Below are 22,482 nucleotides of genomic sequence, written 5' to 3'. Positions count from 1 at the left end.
ATCCTCCCGTTTCTAGCACTTAGTTGAACCACCTCTCACAGCTGTTACAGCCAATAGTCCTTTTGGATACAGGTAAGTCTTTATTAGTTTTACACATGATGGAATAAGATTTCCCCATTTCTCTTTGCAAAATTACTCATGCTGTGTCAGGTTAGTTGGGAAGCAGCAGTGGACAGCAATTTTGAAGTCTTGCCAGAGATGTTCGATTGGATTAAGGGCAGGATTCTGTCTGGGACTGTCAAGGACATCAATTTTCTTCATTTGAAGTCATTCCATGGCTGCTCTGGCAGCGTGTTTTGAGTCGTGGTCCTGCTGAAAGATAAACTTCCTCCCAAGTTTAAGTTCTCTGGCAGAGGCTACCAGGTTTTTATCTGGGATATATCTGTATTTTGCAACATTTAGCATCTGATCAATCCTGACCAGATTTCCAGTCCCTTCTGCTGAAAAACATCCCCATTACACCAGGATGCTCCTTCCACCATACCTTACAGTCAGAATGTCGTTACCTGGCTAATGCACAGTCTTAGATTTACGCCACATACCAAAAAAAAAACCATATTCCTGCCCGTAAAAGACTTTGCAAAGGGTCACGTAGAAGATACTCTAAAGATGTGGAAGAAGGTCTTGTGCTCGGTTGAGATTGAAGTGGAACCATTTTAGACTCAACACTAAACGGTACGTATGGTATAAATCTAATATGTGCAATGACAAATCTTGATGTTTCATTTTTTATAACATCTACACGTGCAATTCTTCATCTTCACCATATATTGAGGTGGGCTACTAAAAGCACTGATGATAGCCAAGGTGTTGTTGGCCATGTTCTTCAATACCACAGTCCAGGTGACTTCATACTTGCACTCAGTTACTAGGACGTGAGGCAACTGGCAGGTTACAGGCGAATAAAGAAAGGCAAGTGGTATGAAATGGAGGTTCTTTGAACAAATACAGGTTATCAAACTTCATCCCCCTGATGGCTCACATTTGCCAACCAGCAATAAGTTACTGAATACTTTGCTGTAGACCTGTGGAACACTGAATGACCAGGTCTAGGCTATCATATATTTTCAGTGAGAATCGATCTGTATTCATATTGTTGCAATCTTTATTAGACAGCTACTTTTCTCAATGGACAGAGACATCTCGTTCTTTGTGTATTTTTTTTATTTTACATATCAGCATCAGACACCACATCTGTCTTCCCAATTTCCTTTATAATTTCACCCCTGAACCATTGTCCTATTGGAAATAAGTTTGAGTGCTATCCTAGAAGACTTGCTGAGTAAAATTCAATGATTGAATTTTACTTTACTGAAGAGTAACTTACATCAGCAAACCAAAACAGTTGGTGTGGGTGTCCACATCACAAATTCACATCATAGCATCGTGAATATACTAGATCTTTTACATTGCATTACACACAAGCAGTTCAATTACGGCTTACCTCATTAAGATAATGCTTGTTTCTTTCAATGTGTTTTTGGAAAACATCTTCCAGGATCCTGAAAAAATGTGGAAGAATAATATTAATTTTAATTACAATTATATCCTCTACATTGCTCTAGGTATGAGACAAATGTATAGAGGCAATTTTATTGGTAAAGAAGTTTGAAAAAGTTCTATATAATGTGTACATATAAGCTTATGCATATCCAGTTTCCCTAAAGATCTGTAGAGTAGCTTCAGTGCCTTGAGTAGCACTTAATCACAAAGAACACACAGCTTTTGTTCATTTGTTCTGTTCTACTACTCACTTTAGTTGCAGTATGAATTTAGCTTTGGGTATCCTCAACACTCATTTTAGACTAAATGAACTTCAGGTTAATTACGAACATAGAAATTCCCATGCTGATATCTACCCATATCATCCCGCACCTATGAAGTAATACTTTCTGCTGAACACATTACTTAAAAAAATAACACTAAGGATACCAAGAGCACAGAATGTACTCTTGATCTTCAGTGTCCATTACTGAGTGTAACTTGTCCAATTACTGAATGAGTCAGAGAGTCATAAGCAAATAAACAGGCCCTTTGGTCTACTGAGCCCGTGCACCATTAGCACCAATATGTATTTTATTCTTCCCACATTCCCTTCAGCTCCACTCTGACTTTATCACTATGACTACACTCACTTACCTTAATAGTTCTGTAAATGCAAGGAGAACATGTTCCCTGTATTATTTTCAAATTCTCCAAAGCCTTTCCACAGTCCATAATGTGCAAGGTAGGTGCAATATTCATTTACTTGAATAGTTGTAGCTCCAGCAATACAAGCAGCACAATATCATTCCAGACAATTTACCCCTCCAGCACTGGTACATTGTAATTGCAGTACTTACTATCCTCAGGATGAACTGTAGCTATTCACCTTGATGTCTTTGCAGGGTTTCACAAACCTAAAACTCCTATTAAGACCATAAAACCATAAGATATAGGAACAGAATTAGGCCATTTAGCCCTTTGAGTCTGCTCTGCAATTTCATCATGGCTGATCCATTTTTCCTCTCAACCTCAATCTCCTGCCTTCTCTTCATTTCCCTTCATGCCCTGATTATTCAAGAATCTATCAGCCTCTGTCTTAAATATACCCAAATGGCTTGACCTTCAAAGCCACCTGTGGCAACAAATTCCAAAGATTCACCACTCTTTGCATAAAGAAATTCCTCCCCATTTCTGTTCTAAAAGGATGTTCCTTGATTCTGAGCCTGTGTTCTCTGGTCCTAGACTCCCTCACCATATAAAACATCTTCTCCATATCCACTCTATTGAGGTTGTTTCGCATTTAATAGGTTTCAATGAGGTCACTCTGCATTTTTCTGAATTCTAGTCAATACAGGCCCAGCATCATCAAATGCTCCTCATATGACAAGCCTTTCAATCCCAGAATCATTCTTCTGAACCTCCTTTGAACCCTTTCCAATGTCAACATATGCTTTCATAGATACTACTACTACTACGCCGACTCAGGCCTAGGGGGCCGGCATCGGGCACGATGACGGACTCTCCACTTCTCCCTCTCCTTCATCAGTGTGTTCAGTTCATCTACATTAGCCGCACCACTGTCTTCTAGGAGCGTGTTGACCATAGTCTTGGGAGGGCACCCAGCGTTCATCCTCCCGTGCTTAGGCTCCCGTGTGATGACTAGGCAGGCAGGTAGCTCGGGGTGGCTTTCATAGATAAGGGGCCCAAAACTGCTCCCAGTATTCCATGAGGCCTCACCAGTGCTTTATAAAGCCTCAAGATTACATCCTTGCTTTTATATTTTAGTCCTCTTGAAATGAATGCTAACATTGCATTTGCTTTCCTCATCACCGACCCAACCTGCAAATTAACCTTTCGGGAATCCTGCACAAGGACTCCCAAGTGCATTTGCACATCAGATTTTTGAATGTTCTCTCCATTTAGAAAATAGCCATTCCTTTCCACACCTTGTGGCGCATCGGGGGGGGGGGCAACCTTGTCCCTTCTTTAGCATTTTTGTCTGTTTTTTTTTTTAAACAGGCTGAGTTGTTCACTCAATGCTCAAACCAGCACCACCAGCCAGCAAAAGAAAATAGTCTACCCTTTTATTTCTTCTACCGAACTGCATGACCATACACTGCCCAAAGCTGTATTCCATCTGCCACTTCTTTGCCTATTCTCCTAATTTGTCCAAGTCCTTCCTCAGCCTTTCTACTTCCTCAAAACATCTATCTTCATATCATCCGCAAACTTGGCCACAAAGCCATCAATTCCGTCATCCAAGTCATTGACATATCATGTAAAAAGAAGTGGTCCCAACACAGGCCCCCTGTGGAACACCACTAGTCACCAACAGCTAACCAGAGAATCCCTTTATTCCCACTCTCTGTCTCTTGGCAATCAGCCAGTGCTTTATCCATGCCGGTATCCTTCCTGTAATACCATGGGCTCATAACACGTTAAGAAGCCTCATGTATGGCACCTTGTCAAAGGCCTCTGAAAATCCAAGAGCACAATATCCACCAATTCTCCTTTGTCTATCCTGTTTGTATTGCTGCTCTTCCATCATCCCTGCCAGTGCTCTTTTCCAATCAATTCTGGCCAGCTCCTCTTTCATGCCTCTGTGATTCCCTTTACTCCACCGTAATACTGATACATTTACATGTTGGGAATGAGGTCAAAGACAAAAGACACATTGAGACACCATTACTTCCAACTAGCACTCCCCACCACAAACTATTCCAAACTGGAAGTAATGATAGGAAAAGAATAAAACTCCAATCTAGATTCTCAAACTCTCTACCCGGCAGTACCATTGACTACCTTCACTGATGTGACTACAGGCAAGGAAGAAAGGAGTTGGCTCAAGGAAAGTATAGGAATGGGTAATACATACTGGACTCTCTCAAGGCAATAAAATCACACAATAAGTCAAACAATAAGACATGCACCGAGTCCAGTTCTATTAATAGTCAATGGTTTATAGGCGTCCGTTAGTCTCGTGAGACCACGGATTTGCGTCTTGGAAAGTTTTTCCAGGGCGCAGGCCTGGGCAAGGTTGTATGGAAGACCGACGGTTGCCCATGCTGCAAGTCTCCCCTCTCCATGTCACCAATGTTGTCCAAGGGAAGGGCACTAGGGACGATACAGCTTGGTTTATATGATAAGTACTATGAAATACTAAAGGGTCTGTGATGTGCCTACCCCTACATTCAAATTAGTGGAATTAAAACTGAATAGATATACTACACATTATATCACGTTGTTTTTCACCTAAACCAAAAATTAGTACCCATCATGAAATGCACAGATTGACAAAAATAGACCAATCGTCAATATTTTTTTATAAACACAAGTGATGCTGCTGATGCTGGAAATATTGATTAATACACACAAAACTCTGAAGGAACTCACCTAGTCAGGCAGCATCTAATGAAGGATTTTGGCCCAAAGCATCAACTGTTTATTCCTTTCTATAGATGCTCCCTGACCCAATGGAATATATTTTTCAAAAAAATTTGCTGTCCCACAAAGGATATTGTGAGCACAGTAAACATTCATTTGTGTGTTTGGATCAAACATTGTCATATTTGATGTGTGCAATTCTATTCCTTTAGCACAAAACTTTTTCAAGTTACTCTTGTAGCTAATACCTACAACTGTAAAATTGTAACTGGAGTGAAATACTATCTACTTACTTGTTTGAATGATAACCTCTGAACAAAATATCATCGGTTATATCTTTGAGAAACTGCAAGTATTTCAGTTCATTATCCCTGAATAAAAGCATGACATAAAAAACATTATTAATCTGTTCAAAAATTAATTAAACCAATAAAACTTTGGTCAGATCCTGTTTAAATGCTATACCTTAAGCAGGACCAACTTGCAGATTTGCCAACTGTATTACCAGGGTTAAAAGTCTCAAGATATGACGATGGTTTTAAATTCCTCAAGTATAGAAGATTAAGGGTTGATTCAGTTGGTCTGCTTGCTTCGATACTGCACAGGTTAGGAACCCAAGTAAAACTCAAAGTTGAGAATTACTCATGAAAGTTGGGATATGTACTAGTCATGATCAAATTGAATGGTGAACACTCTGGTGGCGAATGTTGAGAGTGGTTAAGTTACTAAATCATTTACTCAAGCAAGTTGAGAAGAACTGAATCTTGTTCTCTTTCTAGCATCTTGCCACCCATGTTGAATAAATGCAATGGTTCATATGAAATTATACAATTAGATAAATATTTCTATGTTGTTTTATATGCGATTATACTACATCATGGCCCGCTATGGAAATACCAATGTCCATGAATGGAAAAGCCTACAAAAAGTAGTGGATACAACCCAGTCCATCACAGGAAAAGGCCTCCCCACCACTGAGCACATCTACAAGGCATGCTGCCACAAGAAAGCAACATCAATCATCAAGGACTCCCACCATTCAGGCCATGCTTTCTTCTCTCTGCTGTCATCAGGAAAGAGGAACAGAAGCCTCACCTCCAGATTCAGGAATAGTTATTATCCTTCAATTATCAAGCTCCTGAACCAGCTCAACACTGAACTGATTCCAATTTTATGGACTCACTTTAAAGGATTCTACAGCTCATGTTCTCTGTATTATTTATTTATTATTAGTACTACTATCTTGTGTATTTTCACATTGGCTATTTTCTATCTTCGTTTGTAATTTTTCATTGATTTTATTGTGTTTCTTTGTATCTACTGTAGAAGCCTGCAAGAAAATGAATCTTAGGGTAGTATATGGTGACATACATGTATTTTGATAATAAATTTACTTTGAATATAAATACTTATACGTTTGCAGTCTATATGATGAAAAACACTCCAAATATTCATGTCTTTGAAATTGCAGAAATTTCTTTGGCAGAAATTGGAAAGAAATATGAATAGACTTTTAAGTTTACAGGGCACAATCTTGAATGAATTGTGTTTGAATTATTTAATACAACAGGAACATTATTATACAAATATTAATAGCAGCAGATTTCACTTTCCTGTATAGGACTCAGAAGCTAAGTGAACGTTAAAGGAAACTGACTCAAGAAAAATTGAAGAATCAAAGTAGAATATTTCTGGGGAGCATATAATATCCTGTCATACATTCAATGGTGAAACACAATAGAAAATTGTATTTTAATTAGTTTATAAATGAGTTTATAATTACTTTCCTGAACTGTTCCTAATATTCTTTCCATATGGAATAATCCAAAAGCAAAATGCTGCAGATGGCAAAAATTCGAAATGAATCAGAAAATGTTGGAAAAACCCAACACCTATGAAGAGCAAAACAGAATTAACAGTTTCAGATTGGCGATCTTTTGAAATGAAGTCATTTAACTTAGAAACGTTAACGTTATTTCCAAAAGGTGAACTAAAACGATTAAAGTGATGCCTCAATCTTAGCAGAGCTTGCAGGGAAGATAGGTTAAGAAATAATCGGGCTGTCATGCCTGGTTTCTCCATTATTTTAAATGGCCAACTGGAAGTCCATTTCATCCATATTGCACTTGTTGTACAAGTTTCAGACAAAAGACCTGTTTTACCATGCCAATCTTGATTTTGCTGAATATATATTCTGCGTTTTCTTAGCCAATCTTGTAGATCTAAATTCCTGCATTGAAACAAAAAATCATCAGAAATACAATCCATTTCATAAATCCAAACACACTGCAGAAATTTAAAGAATTTCTTCAGTAAGCAGTTTAAGAAGAGCCTAATTCAATAATTTTAAAAGTTACCTCATGGGAGAATCATGCCAATCATTTAAATAAAGTTTCATTCATACATTGTAGATAATAATGGTGTATATAGTCCCCTGCTTCAGCATTGCATCTACTCCTTGCTCCACTGATAATGAAAAACACTGCCAGGTAGAATTCTACATTTCACATCTCCACCCACCGCAAAGAAGATGCCACAGTAACACAAGAAATGTCAAGCCCTCTCTAAGAGCTGTTACAACACTTATCGATTGGAAAGCAAAGGCATTGTGATGTCCTTTAGTTAAATCTAGACAGTAATTTGTTAAATGTCTGAGCATTGTTCTGAATGCCAATCTTGCAGATGTTACAATTAAAAATGATTTAGAAAAGCACTCAAAGAATTAAAGCAACATTTGTCGTTTTTTTAAATTCTAGGTTCAAAGCACTGAATGGTATGACATGAAAAGTGGACAGTTGCATATCAGGAATGTGATGGCTTTTTCAGGGAATGATATCCTTAGTCCCAGTCCTCTGTTCTTTGTCCAGATCCCTGTAAAAAGGGTCCTTCGTATATGGAATTCTATTCAAATGAGAAACCAACCAGCTCAACTTCAGCACTCCTGACTGCTTTCCTTACCAGGGTGTCAGTGATGCCTTTTTTCTTCAAAGAACGTGGTTTCCTTTCCTCCATCATTGATGTTGCCCTCACTCACATCTCCTCCATTTCCCGGACATCCACACTCACCCATCTTCCCTCTTGCTGCCTTAACAGTGCTAGAGATCCTCTTGTGCTAACCTACCACCCCATGAGCCTTTGCGTCCAACACATCATTCTGTGCAACTTCTGCCATCTCCAAAGGGACCCTACCAACAAATGCATCTTTACCTCCCCCCACCACTCTCAGCTTTCTGTAGGGATTGCTCCCCCCATGATTACCTTGTCCATTCACCCCTACCTACTATTCTCCCTCTCGGCACTTGTCTCTGCAGGTAGCCAAGTGCTACTTCCATCTGCCTCACTTCCTCCCTCACCTCCATTCAGGGCCCTAAACAGTACTTCCAGATGAGGCAACACTTCACCTGTGAATCTGCTGGGGTCATCTATTTTATCCAGTGCTCCCGATGTGGCCTTCTCTACAATGGTGAGATACATAGTAAATTGGTGAACTGCTTTGTCAAGCACCTCCGCTCCACCTGCCAAAAGCGGAACTTCCCAGTGGCAGACATTTTAATTCCAAATCCCATTCCCATTCTTACATGTCAGACCATGGCCTCCTCTTGTCCTAAGATGAGGCAACACCTTATATTCCATCTGGGTGGCCTCCATTATGATGGCATGAATATCAATTTCTCCTCCAAGTAAAAAAAATTCTCACCTCATCCTCTTCTTCAATTCCCCACTCTGGTCTTTTATCTCATTTTATCTGCATACCACCTCCCCCTTGTGCTCCTCTTTCTTCCTTTTCTCCAATGGTCTACTCTCCTCTCCTATCAGATTCCGTCCTCTCCAGCCCTTGACCTTTCTCACTTATCTGGCTTCAACTATCACCTTTAGTTTGTCTTCCTTCTCCTCCACCCACATTTTCCTCCTTCCTTTCCAGTCCCGAAGAATGTCCTTGGCCCAAAACATTTGTTCACTTACACAGATGCTGCCTGACCTGTTGGTTTCTTTCAATATTTTGTGTGTGTGGCTTTTCTTCAGGCTCTGTCTTAAAAAGTATTTCCTCACTGCATTCTCAGCTGTTACTATTTCTAGGTCAAATGTCTCTTAAAATAGCAATTCAAGTAAATCCTTCATTTTCTACAGTGGTACAAGATGCGATGACCCATACATTTGATTATTTGTTGCTGACTGATTTGCTGCAGATCATTGTAACCATGGGAAATGAATTACTGTGGAGATTGCCCAAATTAGTTTATGCCATGGACATACGAGAAGAATTTTCTTAGGGGGTTTATGTTCTTGGATCAGTTCTCACAGATTCTCAGGGCTGCAATATTAACATAAGATTAAAATACAGGCCATAACATTAAATAGACAACAATAAATTCAGAGCTTATTTGTTGCTAACTAACCAAATTTTCCCTTGTCATCTACCAATGCCTCCATTCTTTCATTAAATGTACTCATCTCAAAGTGATTAGACCATTAAGTCAATGCCAACTATCAGAGAAAGCCCATCAATCCTTTTCCCCACTTACTTCCCTGTAACACATTCTCTCTCTCTCTCTCTCACACACACACACACACACACACACACACACACACACACACACACAAATACCCATTAAATGCATCCTGATCCTCCTATCTACATTAGGGGTAATTTACAATAATTTGGATGTGAAAGGGAAGTAAGGGAAACTCTTTCAGACACGAGAAGATCTGCCGATGTGGGAAATCCAAGCAACACACACAAAATTCTGGAGGAACTCAGCGGGCCAGGAGCTCCGCAGTTGAAGCTTGGGCTGAGGCCCTTCATCAGCAGGTCAGGCAGCATCTATGGAAAAAGAGTAAACAGCCATTGTTTCAGGCTAAGACCCATGATGAAGGGTCTCGGCATGAAATACTGACTGTTTACTCTTTTCTACAGATGCTGCCTGGCCTGCTGAGTTCCTCCAGCATTTTGTGTGTGAAACTCTTTCAATCTAAAGAATGAGTATTTTCCCCATAGTCTGCACCAGAGGTCAGGGGCGAAGCTTGAATTGCCAAAGCTCTGATGCAGCAGCACCACCTGCTGCACTACTGTGCTGAAAGCTAACATGAATCTTTTATTAGTTTTTCAGTAAACCTTCAGCTTTTTGACTCTTTTTTTTCCCCCCACACGACATATAAAATTATGGCAATTTAAGCATTGGTATTGCTATTTATCAGTCAGAAATTTGTGATCTGTCCCATGGTAAATGTACAATTTGATGCTATGTGGACATTATACACATAAACACTGTAGGCTTCATTGGCTTCAATAATACCAAATTTTGGAAATTGAGTACATTGAATATATGCAACCAAGAATGCATTTTACAATCATGCAACAATTAGAATTAGAACACCAGTACCTGTGTTGGATGTTGCTCGGCATCATCTGCATCCAGATTTACCTGAACAACAGGTATATCTGTTATCCTGTGGAGCAAAACGTGAGTAATTGAGAAGATGGATTTTCAAATTAGCACATTAGAACAAAAATTCTTGAAGCTTTGCTCCAGTACTAGCAATGTAATAAACTGATGACCTGGCCACCGGTCTTTCCTAGTCCCAAACATAGGATCACTAAATTTCTTTCACCCTATCTTTGATTACTAGTGATTCCTTGCTTTGACATGGTCCACAAAACTTCCTTAACCATGATCTCATGAGCCTTCCCTTGTCCTGGTTTTGCCTCATTAGACTTCACAGGCTCCATCAGGGCCTTCCTGGATCCCGATTAGTTTTATTTACTTTCTTGGCTCCGACACTCACCCTCGTCTTCCCTAGAAACAACCTGCCCTATCAGTCTTCCTAGGCCCTTGTTCTAGCCCAACAGCCTTTGCTGGCCATGATGCCTCACTACCATTTTCCTGCTGTTAGTTATCCCAATAGCCTTCTCTGGTCTTGAGTTCACCTCATTAGTCTTTTGTAGCTCTGATTTGGCCGTGAGAAGATTGCAGGGGCTTTGACAAAGATCTTTGTATCTTCACTAGCAAAACACGAGTTCTTGGAGGACTGGAGAAAAGCAAATGTTATGCCTTTATTCAAGAAGTAAATAGGTATAATCCATTTAACAATAAGCTGGTGAGCCTCATGTCAGTGGTAGACAAGCTACTGGAGAGGATCTTGAAGGTTATGATTCATACATATTTGGAAAGGTATGGCCTACCTAGTGGCAATCAGCATAGCTTTGCGCAGAGCAAGTCATGCCATACAAACTTGATTGAATTTTTGAGGGGAAAAGAAACAAGCTTGATGACATAAAGGCAGTGGATGTTATGGCATTTGATAAAGTCCTTCATGGCAGGTTGTATCAGAAGATTAAGATGCATGATATCCAGGATGAATGGCAAGATTGTACTTGGAAATAGCTTACCCATAGAAAACAAGAGTAGAACTAGAAGTCTGTAATGTGACCAGTAGTGTTCTGCAAGGTTTGGTGTTGGGACATCTGCCGCTTGTGATGTATATCATTGTCATATAGATGGGCAGATTAGTAAGGTTACTGATGAAGCCAAGACTGATGGAGTTGTAGAGCAGTGCAAAGGGCTATCAAAGAATGCAAGTGGGATATAGATCAGTTATAGTTATAGACAGGGAAGTGGCAGATGATGTTTAATCTGGGCAAGTGTGAGTTACTGCACTTTAGAAGGTCAAGTAAAAGGAAAATGTATACAGCTAATGGTAGATTCTTAACAGCTTTGAGGTAAAGAGATAACTTGCGGTTCAAGTTCATAGTTCACTGAAGAGTACGAGATGATAAAAAAATGTATGGCAAGCTTACCTTTATTGTTTTGGATGTTTTCTACAAGAATAAGGATGTCATGCTGCAGCTATACAAAACTTTAGTCAGACCACAGAGTATTGTATGCAGTCCTGGTTGCATATTATAGGAAGAATGTGGAGTTTGTGGAAAGAGGTTTGCCTGGGTTAGAGACTATAAACTATAAGGAAAGGTTGAACAAACTTGGGTTGTTCTCCCAATTGTGTTGGGAGCTGAGAGGAGACCTGATTGAGGCTTTTTAAATAATGAGAGGCACAGATACGGTAAACAGTTAGAATCTTTTCCCCAGGGTATTAATATCAAAAGCCCGAGGACATGCTTTTAAGATTGGGGGGGGGGGGGGAGTAGATGAGGGAGCTTAACGATGATGTGAAGGGCAAGTTTTTTGTTTACAGTGTAAACTTCATACAAAGTTGCAGGTGTCTGGAATGGATTACCAGGGATAGCAGTGGAAGCAGGTAGTTTTTTTTTTAAAAAAAAGAGTATGAGGCTTTTAAATAGATGGGTTCTGAAGGGAATTTAAAGATATGGAAGCTACACAACAAAAGGGCACTTATGATCAGTTCATATCAAGAATAACATTGGCTGAATGAGCTGTCCAACGCTGCACTATTCTTTGTGCACTGCTTTTGGGCCAAGATTGGTCTTGCTAATTTTTCCTGGTTTCAACTTGGCTTCATCACCCTTCCCTGACCCTGACTTGCTCCACTGGCCGGCCAACCCTAGCCTTAGTTGAGGTCATTTTCCAGGAACAATTTGTATAAAAGTGGGATACCCTCCACTGTTTATGAGACACACTTACTATTTTAAGACATAACATGTCAAGAAATTTGGAAGGCTTCTTGTTACTGAACTGAAAAGAATCTGCTGTTTTAAGGATTTCTACATGTTTTAAATAAAATTACCCTCATTGGGAAAGGCATTAGTGTAATAAATTCACTTAACTTCTTTACAGAAGGCAAGTCAACAAAATCACCCCAAAATACTTGCCAAAAGTATTCATTGTCTTCAAATCTTTTTTCCTCTATCTGAGGACGCACAGAATTATTTCAAGCGTGCATCACCTGTGTCATCCCCTGATGCTTCAAACATTTTTGGATGTAGTGAAGCATCGCGGACAAAACCCCAAAAGCTGACTGATAACATAAGTATCTCTGAGTGATAGCAGTGGCAAGCTAACAATGGATATCATTGTGGTAGATTACTCCACCATTATTAATAATGATACCAATACAAACGTCTACACAAATTCAAATTTAAAAAATAAATAAGCCAATTTATTATTTCTTGCTGACTGAGATTTAAGTATTGTTCAAGGTTTAGCTCACATCATGCCTTTGGTTGTGGTGGGCAGTTTGCAGGCCTAAGGGAATGCTTTTAGAAACTGTACATTCAGTAGATTAGCTTCAGATTCTTTTATACCATCTGAAAAGTTAAAGCAGCTCTCTATGCCAACTTTAGTAGTGCTCATGTAGTCATATTTTGATAAACTTGCCTCTTTTTGGGTGCTGTGTAATATCGATACTTTGAAAGAAATGACTTTGCAGTTTTCTTCAAGATTCTTGGAGTAAAACACTGATTTTCTTCTGTAAAACAATTGGAATGCTTAATAAGAATGTCTCCACTGAATGTTTTCTTTTGAGGGTCCTGGAAAGATCTGTTCATCAAATGTCTGTTGTTGAGTTGGACTGATCCGTCGCAAGGAATTACAAATTTTCCAAAATTATTCTTGCCGTAGCCTATAGGAAGTGATGAACCAGAAGTGATAACACCTTCAATGGGTTCTTTTAGCTGTGTATTAACAGGAGAAACTGGCTTGGGGATTTTTAAAGGAAATACATTTGAGAAATTTATTTCTTGTGTGTTAATTTGTTCTGACAACACGTTATTATGGAAGATACTTGCAGATTTTTCTGGATTGCATTTTGTTATTTTCATTGAAGTCAATTCTTTTGCAGAAGGAATCTGACCAAAGAAACACAAATGAAAATAAATTAGAAGAGAAAACACTTAATCTAAGTAACATTTAAATTAGGTTAAACATTACCAAGAAACTCATTATGTTTCACTAAGTTTCTCAAATGCTTTGTTTAAAATCCTTTTAAGGCACATTAATATCCTCTGATTACTGCATTACCATTGCAGAAAGTGCATTTGCTTTTTTTATTTTCCCCTCCCCACCTTTCCACTAATATTTGGGGGCCTCTGGATAACCCACACCAGTTTTTTTGCCAGCTATTGTTTCTTGGCTCCTCCCAAACTGATTTTACCTTTTGATTTTCTGAATGGAGATCCTCCCTCTCTCATGCTTTTACCCCATTTCCCATTATCTATCCTCCTTTACAATTTGACTGTCTTTAAACAAAATTGGGATATTTACTTTCTTACTACATCTCTGTAACAGCTATTAGTTATGATGTATACATCCAGAAAGAGTCCTCAGTTTTGCCTTTATACTATTTCTTCCTGATTGGACTTTACATTAATGTACACTCTTACATGTTCTGTGCCTTCTGAAATGTGTAGTTATTACTACCCATTTGTTTTAACGTTGCACTGTTACCTTGCCTTGTCTCTTTAACATTCTAAATTCCCTAATCCAGAACTGTCCTTCCCATTACTTATTTATTATGCCAATTATTTAATTAGCTTGGGCACTGGTTTGTCTCTGATTCAGTGATCCGTTACCAGTCTGGTGCTAATGCCTCATGAGATTATGTGAATCCCACTTCTTCTTTATCAACCTATGAGGCAATAATTCAATGTTGATCTGAATAACCTTATTCACATATACGTATGGTCCAATTGCTTATACTTTTACAGGTACTTCTGCTGTAAAACCATGAGCAACTGCAATCTGAAGTTCAAAAAGTTGTATCACAAAAGTAACAATCCACATAGCAACACAACTTTTTAAACTTAGATTGCAGTTGCTCATACTTTTACATCTTTGACTTTTCCAAGTCATTGACTAATTCTCATATACAGCATGATAGTAAGTTCCTGTCCAGCTTAACCCTGGCCCTAAGCAGTAAACAGTCTTTAGGACTCTTGCTCGTGGCTGCAGAAAAGGATATCTTTGCCCTCAATAATCTGTTCTTTAACATTATATTTTATCTCTTAGGATCAAGGACAATTTGCTCTCATTGCAGCTCTGTAAGTTCTGCGATGGCTGATATATCAATGCGAGGACCATTTACTCTGCTAGAGGTTGGTTAGGATGTGTTCTTTACACAGGAGCAATGTTTCCTCTAAGGTGAGCGAGCACACATCTTTTGCTACTAGTGCACAAAGGAATTTAAACTGCACACCCTAAACCTCGTCGGCATGTTAAGTATAATTTCAAGATCATACACAATCACATTTCCTTTTCTAGTTTCTGATGTGGATGGTGTTGACAACATAGAGTTTGCGACAGGATGCAGTGGTTACAGAGGGACATTGATAGGATGCAGAACTGGGCTGAGAAGTGGCAGATGGTGTTCAACCCAGATAAGTGTGAAGTGGTTCATTTCAAATTTGAAGACAGAATATAATATTAATGGTAAGACTCTTGGCAATGTAGAGGATCAGCGAGATCTTGGGCTCCATTTCCATAGGACACTCAAAGCTGCTGCACAGGTTGACAGTGTTGTTAAGAAGGTGTATGGTGTGACGGTCTTCATTAACCATGGGATTGAGTTCAAGAGCCATGAGGTAATTTTAATGGTATACACGACCTTAGTTAGACCCCACTTGGAGAACTGTGTTCACTTCTGTTCTTCTCACCACAGGAAGAATGTGGGTACTACAGAGAGAGTGCAGAGGAGATCTACAAGGATGTTGCCTGGATTGGAGAGAATGCTGTATGAGAATACGTGGAGTGAACTTGGCTTTTTCTCCTTGAAGTGACTGAGGATGAGAGGTGACCTGATAGAGGTGTATAAGATGATGAGAGGCATTGATCATGTGGAAAGCCAGAGGCTTTTTCCCAGGGCAGAAATGGCTAACATGAGGGGGCACAGTTTTAAGGTATTTGGAATTAGGTACAGAGAGGATGTCAGGGGTAGGTTTTTCCACACAGAGAATGGTGGGTGTATGGAATGCACTGCCGGCACCAGTGGTGGAGGCGGATACAATAAGATCTTTTGAGGGACTCTTAGTACATGGAGCTTAGAAAAATAGAGGGCTCTGGGGTTGGGAAATTCTCGGCTGTTTCTAGAGTAGGCTGCATGGTCAGCACAATATTGTGCGTCGAAGGGCCTGTAATGTGCTATAGATTTGTATGTTTAGCATCAATATTTTGAGCAGTCATAAGCCAGGTATGTTACGTTTTCACAAACAGAAACTTTGAAGAATCTTTGTTAGTTTTCCTCTGTCCACCTGGTAATCTATTTAGTCATGGTGAGTGACTGTATGTTTCAGAGTCTGGTGTTAGACCTGTGAACAATTTAGTCAGCTGTATGTTACAGAAATTGGCAACACCCTTTTGGTTGTATCTCTCTAGTGCTTTGAGGTCTGCAACTTAGAAGTTTCAGGCATATAATGAGCACTACTCTCTGGGAGGCCGTGTATGTTGAGTTGAGTTTAGTTTGAAGAGTTGATTTTCAAATATGCTATTTCTGAATGGCTAACACTTGTACTGCTGCATTGAATTATCAATGTCTGCCTTAAATGACAACTGGCTACTAAGATATGGGAGACCGTCTACACTCAGAGGCCATTTAATTAGCTACACCTGCTCATTAATACAAATATCTAATTAGCCAATCATGTGACAAGCAAGTCAGTGCATAAAAGTATACAGACATGGGGAAGAAATGGGATCTAAGTGAATTTGACTGTGGATTGATTGTTGGTTATAGATGAGTTGGTTTGAGTATCTCAGAAACTACTGATCTGGAATTTTCAAACACATCATTCTCTAGAGTTTACAGAGAAAGGTGCAAAAGACAAAAAAAAACAGGGAGCGTAAGTTCTGTGGCTGAAAGTGCCTTGTTAATGAGTGAGGGCAGAGAAGAATGGTCAAACTGGTTCAAGCTGACAGGAAGCTGATAGTAACTCAAATAACAATAGGAGCACCCAATAAAGAGGGCACTAAGTGTACATTTTTTAGGGTCTCATTGTGGATCATCATTGTCAGTGGTATCATATAGTTCAACCAGGTACACAGAAGATAACGTAAACAGACTTGAAAAGGGAGTAAGGAGTGAGAGGCAAAATATATGGTGATTACAGAACATTCAAGAGGAAAGAAAAATTTAAGATAGGGATGTAATTGGGAAAAATGTTAATTTTGAGGGTGGGATTTTATAGAAATATAAAAATTCTGTGTGATTGTTACAGGTCAAAGATGGAGCCGGCAATGGAAAGTTTGAAAAATGGAACTAGCTTAGCAGAGATAACAGATATGAAGCAGATGGCTGATCATTGCCAAAAAAATAAGTTTTCATACTTTTATCTTTATTATATTCCACATACAGCCACAGATAGTTTGTGGAACAGAAACATTTTTACTCTTCAACTTTTATGACAACATGTGGCAACCAATTTTATGACTGTGAAGGGAATTCACAAAATAGATTTTGTACAATTTTTCACTATGGTGAATGATGGATGATTGAGGGGATACAACAGTATTGGATATGCCATCTTAAGAATGGACCATTAAGTTTTGCTTTTGGGTAAGTACAAAAAGAGATTTCACGGTACTATTCTAAAAGGCAAGGTAGTACTCTATAGTGCCTTTGTGAACAATTATAACTGATGAAACAAATTATCTGGGCATCATCACATCATTGTTTACTGTCTGTACTGTCTGTAAGTTGGTTGCCATACTTCCCTACATTACAACATTGACATTATTTAGTGAATAACGTCTTCAAAGAAGTTTGTTATCTCTTGGGGTTATTAACAGTGCATGCATTTCTCTTTACCAATGTATACATAAAAGTTATGTGTACATAACATTGGAAAATACTCAGATTCAGCATTCTTTGATATGGACTATAAATTACTTCATTTGACAAGTCCTAATGGTTCTCATCTGGCACTGAGTTGATAAATACAGCAGATGTTCCTGAGCGAGGGAGTGAAGAGGAAGCAAATAGATGGTGATGGATGTCTTCTGGTTGATTGATCAAATGTGTTAAAGTATATCAATTGCAAAAAAAAATTATTGCCTTGTGGCAAATTTGAGCCAGATATGAGACAGATTTTAATGATCTAGACCAGGGGTGGCCAACCTTTCACATTCCGTGCGTCAATCTTTTCATGCATGAATTCAGATGCACCATACAACTCTTGTACCCCCATTCAATTCTTTTAAAAATATGTTAATATAGATTTACTTAGCATTTACATGATATATTGACAATATAAAAACAAGATAAACATTACTTACCTTAATGAGGCTTTTAACAAATACTGTATATTTTGTCTTCTTTTGATTTCTTCTTTTTCCTTAATCACATATTCTTTCCGTAACTCAGACCCAAGCACTAGCTTCAGTTTTCCTTCTATTTCAGTCTGATGTTTTGTTTTATAGTGTCTATTAAGATCATGTCTTCTATTATGTGAGAAAGTGTTTTCACAAACAATGCACACAGGTTTTCCTGCCAGACCCGCTATAAATAAGAACTCATTTTCCCACTGTTCATTGAATTCACGCTTACTAGCACATTCTGCTTTTCTTTTGCTCATTTTCTTTTGCACCGTGATGGGGAACGGAATGTAAAAACAAGGCTTAATTTTCGAAAAAGTACAAAACTGCAAATGTTCACAAAGCACGAACTGATTTTTTTTCTACAAATCTGTTTTTGGTTAATACTTTTTGCATAAGTAGGCTTACATTTTTATTATTATCACTGGGGTGCAAAGTGCCACTTCTAATCATCCAATGCACCACTTCTGGCGCATGTGTCTGATCAGCTATCCCTGATCTAGACAAATGGTGATTTATATTATATTCACAATATGCAAGGTACAAAAAGAAGTCAAGAATGTCAGACCTGAAACATTAGTTGTTTCTCCTTTAAAGATGCTGCCTGGCCTGCAGAATTTTCTTCTGTATTTTATTTAATATCACATAGGGAACACATGATCTACGGTCAACTCTAGGACAGCTGAACTTCTTTTTCTAGCACTCTCAGTTACTGCAAAGCTCTTTTAAATGTTATAACTCCACAGCTCGGGAGTTCAGTTGAGAATGCTTTGGAATTGTTATGGGTAGAGGTAATAAATAAATAAATTAAATGAATCAGCTTTCAGAAGCAGATGAGCTGAGAGAGGGACAGAGTCAAGTAATGTTAGAGGAGAAAATTAATGATAGTATGGGAATATGGTTCAAAACTTATCTATCTGCTTTCAGGTTAGCATGGAGACTGTTGAAAGTATAACCAGGATTGAGTAAGTAACCAATCCTTTGCATAGGGGGGTCATTTTCATTTTCTTCTAAGCTGAAAGAAAATACTGGATCACTGCATTTTGCGAAGTGCAGAGTAATCCTAGCAAAGTATTAATAATGTGATAATTTGGAAAGATACAAAGCAACAATGGTAACAGCTCCACACGCAAAATGCTGGAGGAATTCAGCAAGCCAGGCAGCATCTATGGAAAAGAGTATACAGTAGTTGACATTTCCGGTAAGTTGGAGTTCTGCTGAAGGGCCTCGGCCCAAAATGTCGACTGTTTACTCTTTTCCATAGATGCTGTCTGACCTGCTGAGTTCCTCCAGCATTTTGTGTGTGTTGCATGGATTTCCAGCATTTACAGGTTTTCTCTTAAGGCTGAACACAAACACAGACACATGTATAAACCATAATAAACATATTCAAATTACATTATATTGTACTTACTCTGCATGCTGATGGTGAGACAGACCCGGTGTTCATTTGAGGTGATGGATGGAGGTACAGAATTTTCTTCTGATACTTTTGTCCTGCTTTCTTGAGTCTCTCTCTTTTCAGTTGATCTTTGTCTATAAAAGCAGAATAGTTTCATTCTAATATTCTTCCTCACCAAACATTGATAGCAGCTCAGTGAACAAATTAAATAAGTTGTTGCATTTTACAAAGTGCAGATTATACTTGACGCTATCCTGAAAATCTAATAAGTGGTTGTGGTAAACCATGTATATATGTTGTAACTGGGTTAACTGTCTGGACACACTCCTCTGCTGACTGCCCCTGTGGCTCCTCCCACAGAATCCTGTATAAAGGTGTTTCACCTTGCCCCTCCCCCTCAGTCCGGGGGGCAGACATTCACCATGGAGGTCGTATTGTACAGCGAATAAAAGCCTTTCAGTATTTTACCCAACCTCAGTCTTTTGGACTTACTGAAGGTGTTTCAATTGTAGATACTGGAAATCTGAAGTTAAAACAGAAAACGATAGCAACTCTAAACAGGCTAGGCAGAATCTGAGGAAAGAGAAAATCTGCACTGAAACTTTGGAAATCAATCCAATCCATCTAATTTCCTATGCAGTGAATACCAGTTCTCAAAAACTGATATGTCCATAAAGCCATAGCATTAAAATAACCTTAGGAATAGGATATACTGAAATCATGGTGACCATGATATGAAATGAACATGTACTCTTCTGATTTGGCATTGTTACACCATGACAAAGGGAGGGAGATAGATAGGTAGAAAGAAAGGGAGGGAGATAGATAGGTAGAAAGAAAGGGAGGGAGGGAGATAGATATATAGATAGAATTGCTTGCATGACCTTAGGATATCTCTCAGTATAGATTTGAAACAAAGTTTGTAGTTGTGACTATAATGTAACTTTTTGGTTAAAGCCTCTTCTTAAAACCACTGCCACCACACCTTCAAAATGGAGAACTGGTATGATTAATGTGACGTGATAGTGGTTCGAGAGTACAAAAAGAAAAGCAGCTTGCTGGGCAACACAGACAAAATGCTGTTCACAGTACTTCATATGCGGCCTTACCATGTCTTGTACACCTGTAACATGACGTCCCATCTCTTGTATCTTCTTAATGAATGTAAGCATGCCAAATGCCTTCTTTATCACCCTGTTGACCTACATCACCACTTTCATCTACCTGAACACCTTGGTCTCTGTTCCTCAACAAATCTGGCTCAAGTCCTGTCCAGTTTTGTCTTCCCAAAGTGGAATTCAGAACAAAATCTCAAACGATTGGGAGTTAAAGTAATGGATGAACATTCAATAAAAAGATCTAAGCACATAGCAAACAAACCATTACAGTTAGAAATGATAGCTAATGGTATGGATTTAACTAAACCTCCCTGAAATGATGCCCCAAATCTCTGCCTGCCTGCCTTTACTGACCTGATCTCAAAGTGGAGGCCCAAACTTGCTGATCAGTATGAATTAAGCTGTGTCCAACAGGCTTTGACAGAAAGCAAAGCTAAAGACAGACCACCTTCTTGGTATCAAACCTTGTAAAATTTTTGTTCTTAAAGTTTAAAAATCTGTCTTGTATCCGGAGATGTTCAAAACACCTTTCAAGAGGGTGAATCCTCACAAGGCATCAGGCTCTGAAGGTGTAGCTGGTGAGGTACCGAAAACCTGTGCCGGCCAACTGGCTGAAATGTTCGCAGACATCTTCATCCTCTCAGTTCTGAGGCTATTGATCATAGCAGAGCTCAAGAAGAGCAGGGTGAGCTTCTTCAATAACTGGTAGCACTCATACAGTATCTAACATAATGAAGTGCTTCAAGAGGTTGGTTGTGACCACAATTAATGCCTGGCTGAGTAAGGATCTGGTCTGAACCCACTGCAATTCACCTACCATCACAACAGTTCAACAACAGCGACATCCTCACTGGTTCTACACTCTGCTTCGGAGCACGTAGACAGCTACCAAACAAGCATCAGTTTATTGCTTACAACCCAGCATTCAAAACCATCATCCCCTCAACACTGACCGTCATGCTTCAAAACCTGGGTGTCAGCATCTCAAGGGATCACATTGATGCAACACATTACAAAAATGTACAACATATTAATGCAACCAGAAGAAGGCATGGCAGTGCTCGCTGTCATGAGTTTGAGGAGATTTGATATGTCACCAAAGACTCTTATAAATTCCTATAGACATACAATGGAGAGCATCTGACTGTTTCATTACAGCCTGATATGGAGGATCCATATGCACAGGATCGCAGAAAGCTGTCGAAGGTTATGGACTCAGCCATTACATTACAGACACAACCCTCCCACCACTGAGGACACCTTCAAGAGGTGGTGTCTCCATAAGGCAACATCCATTACTAAGGACCATCATCATCCAGGACATGTCTTCTTCTCATTAGTAATATTTGGGTAAAGGTACAGGAGGCTGAAGACACACACACAATGATTCAGGGCAGTTTCATCCCCTCCACCAACAGATTTCTGAACAGTTTGGAATTTTATGTCTTGCATTGTGCTGCTGCTATAAAACAATAGCTTTGACATTGTGTAAGTGATCGATAAATCAGAATCTGATTATAGGATAATATCTGTATATTTTTTTAAAAATACACTTAACTTCCCATTGCTTCAGGTGGAATCACTCCCTTTAAACTGAATGGCATCTGAGGTTCCTTGCTGTTTCTCACCATGTGGAATTCAGTGATTGAGCAAAGTGATGGATGCAGTGTCATCTATCATTTATTATGTCCAGCATCTGCTAGTGTGGGAAGTTAAGAATATCATCGGATTCCTTCTGAACCACTAGTTACTGAGACCACATTTCTGACTATTATGTTTATAGCATTAATTAAAATTACTTTTAGAACTTCATCCACGTTAACATGTTGCACAAAAGTCACAAATAATAGCTGCAAACAGCAACAGAGAAAAACAA

General features: G+C 39.0%; 1 protein-coding gene across 14 annotated transcripts in view; it reads right to left on the bottom strand.

Moving 5' to 3' along the window:
• Nucleotides 1-22,482, bottom strand: part of LOC140201286 (spermatogenesis-associated protein 7 homolog) — a 129,429-nt gene that overhangs the window by 58,533 nt on the left and 48,414 nt on the right. For all 14 annotated transcript variants that reach the window (XR_011886822.1, XR_011886821.1, XR_011886820.1 and 11 more), the window contains 6 exons: nucleotides 19,501-19,622; nucleotides 13,161-13,630; nucleotides 10,251-10,317; nucleotides 7,032-7,099; nucleotides 5,163-5,240; nucleotides 1,445-1,502 (listed from right to left, as the gene is read on the bottom strand). Coding sequence is in view for 11 of the 14 variants with exons in the window: in XM_072265129.1 (XP_072121230.1) it covers nucleotides 1,445-1,502; nucleotides 5,163-5,240; nucleotides 7,032-7,099; nucleotides 10,251-10,317; nucleotides 13,161-13,630; nucleotides 19,501-19,622 (863 nt within the window). In the remaining 3 variants the exon portion in view is untranslated. The remainder of the gene's footprint in view (nucleotides 1-1,444; nucleotides 1,503-5,162; nucleotides 5,241-7,031; nucleotides 7,100-10,250; nucleotides 10,318-13,160; nucleotides 13,631-19,500; nucleotides 19,623-22,482) is intronic.

Source organism: Mobula birostris, chromosome 8 (assembly GCF_030028105.1).
Source record: "Mobula birostris isolate sMobBir1 chromosome 8, sMobBir1.hap1, whole genome shotgun sequence".
Lineage (NCBI taxonomy): Eukaryota > Metazoa > Chordata > Chondrichthyes > Myliobatiformes > Myliobatidae > Mobula > Mobula birostris.
This window is presented reverse-complemented; position numbering and strand designations above follow the sequence as displayed.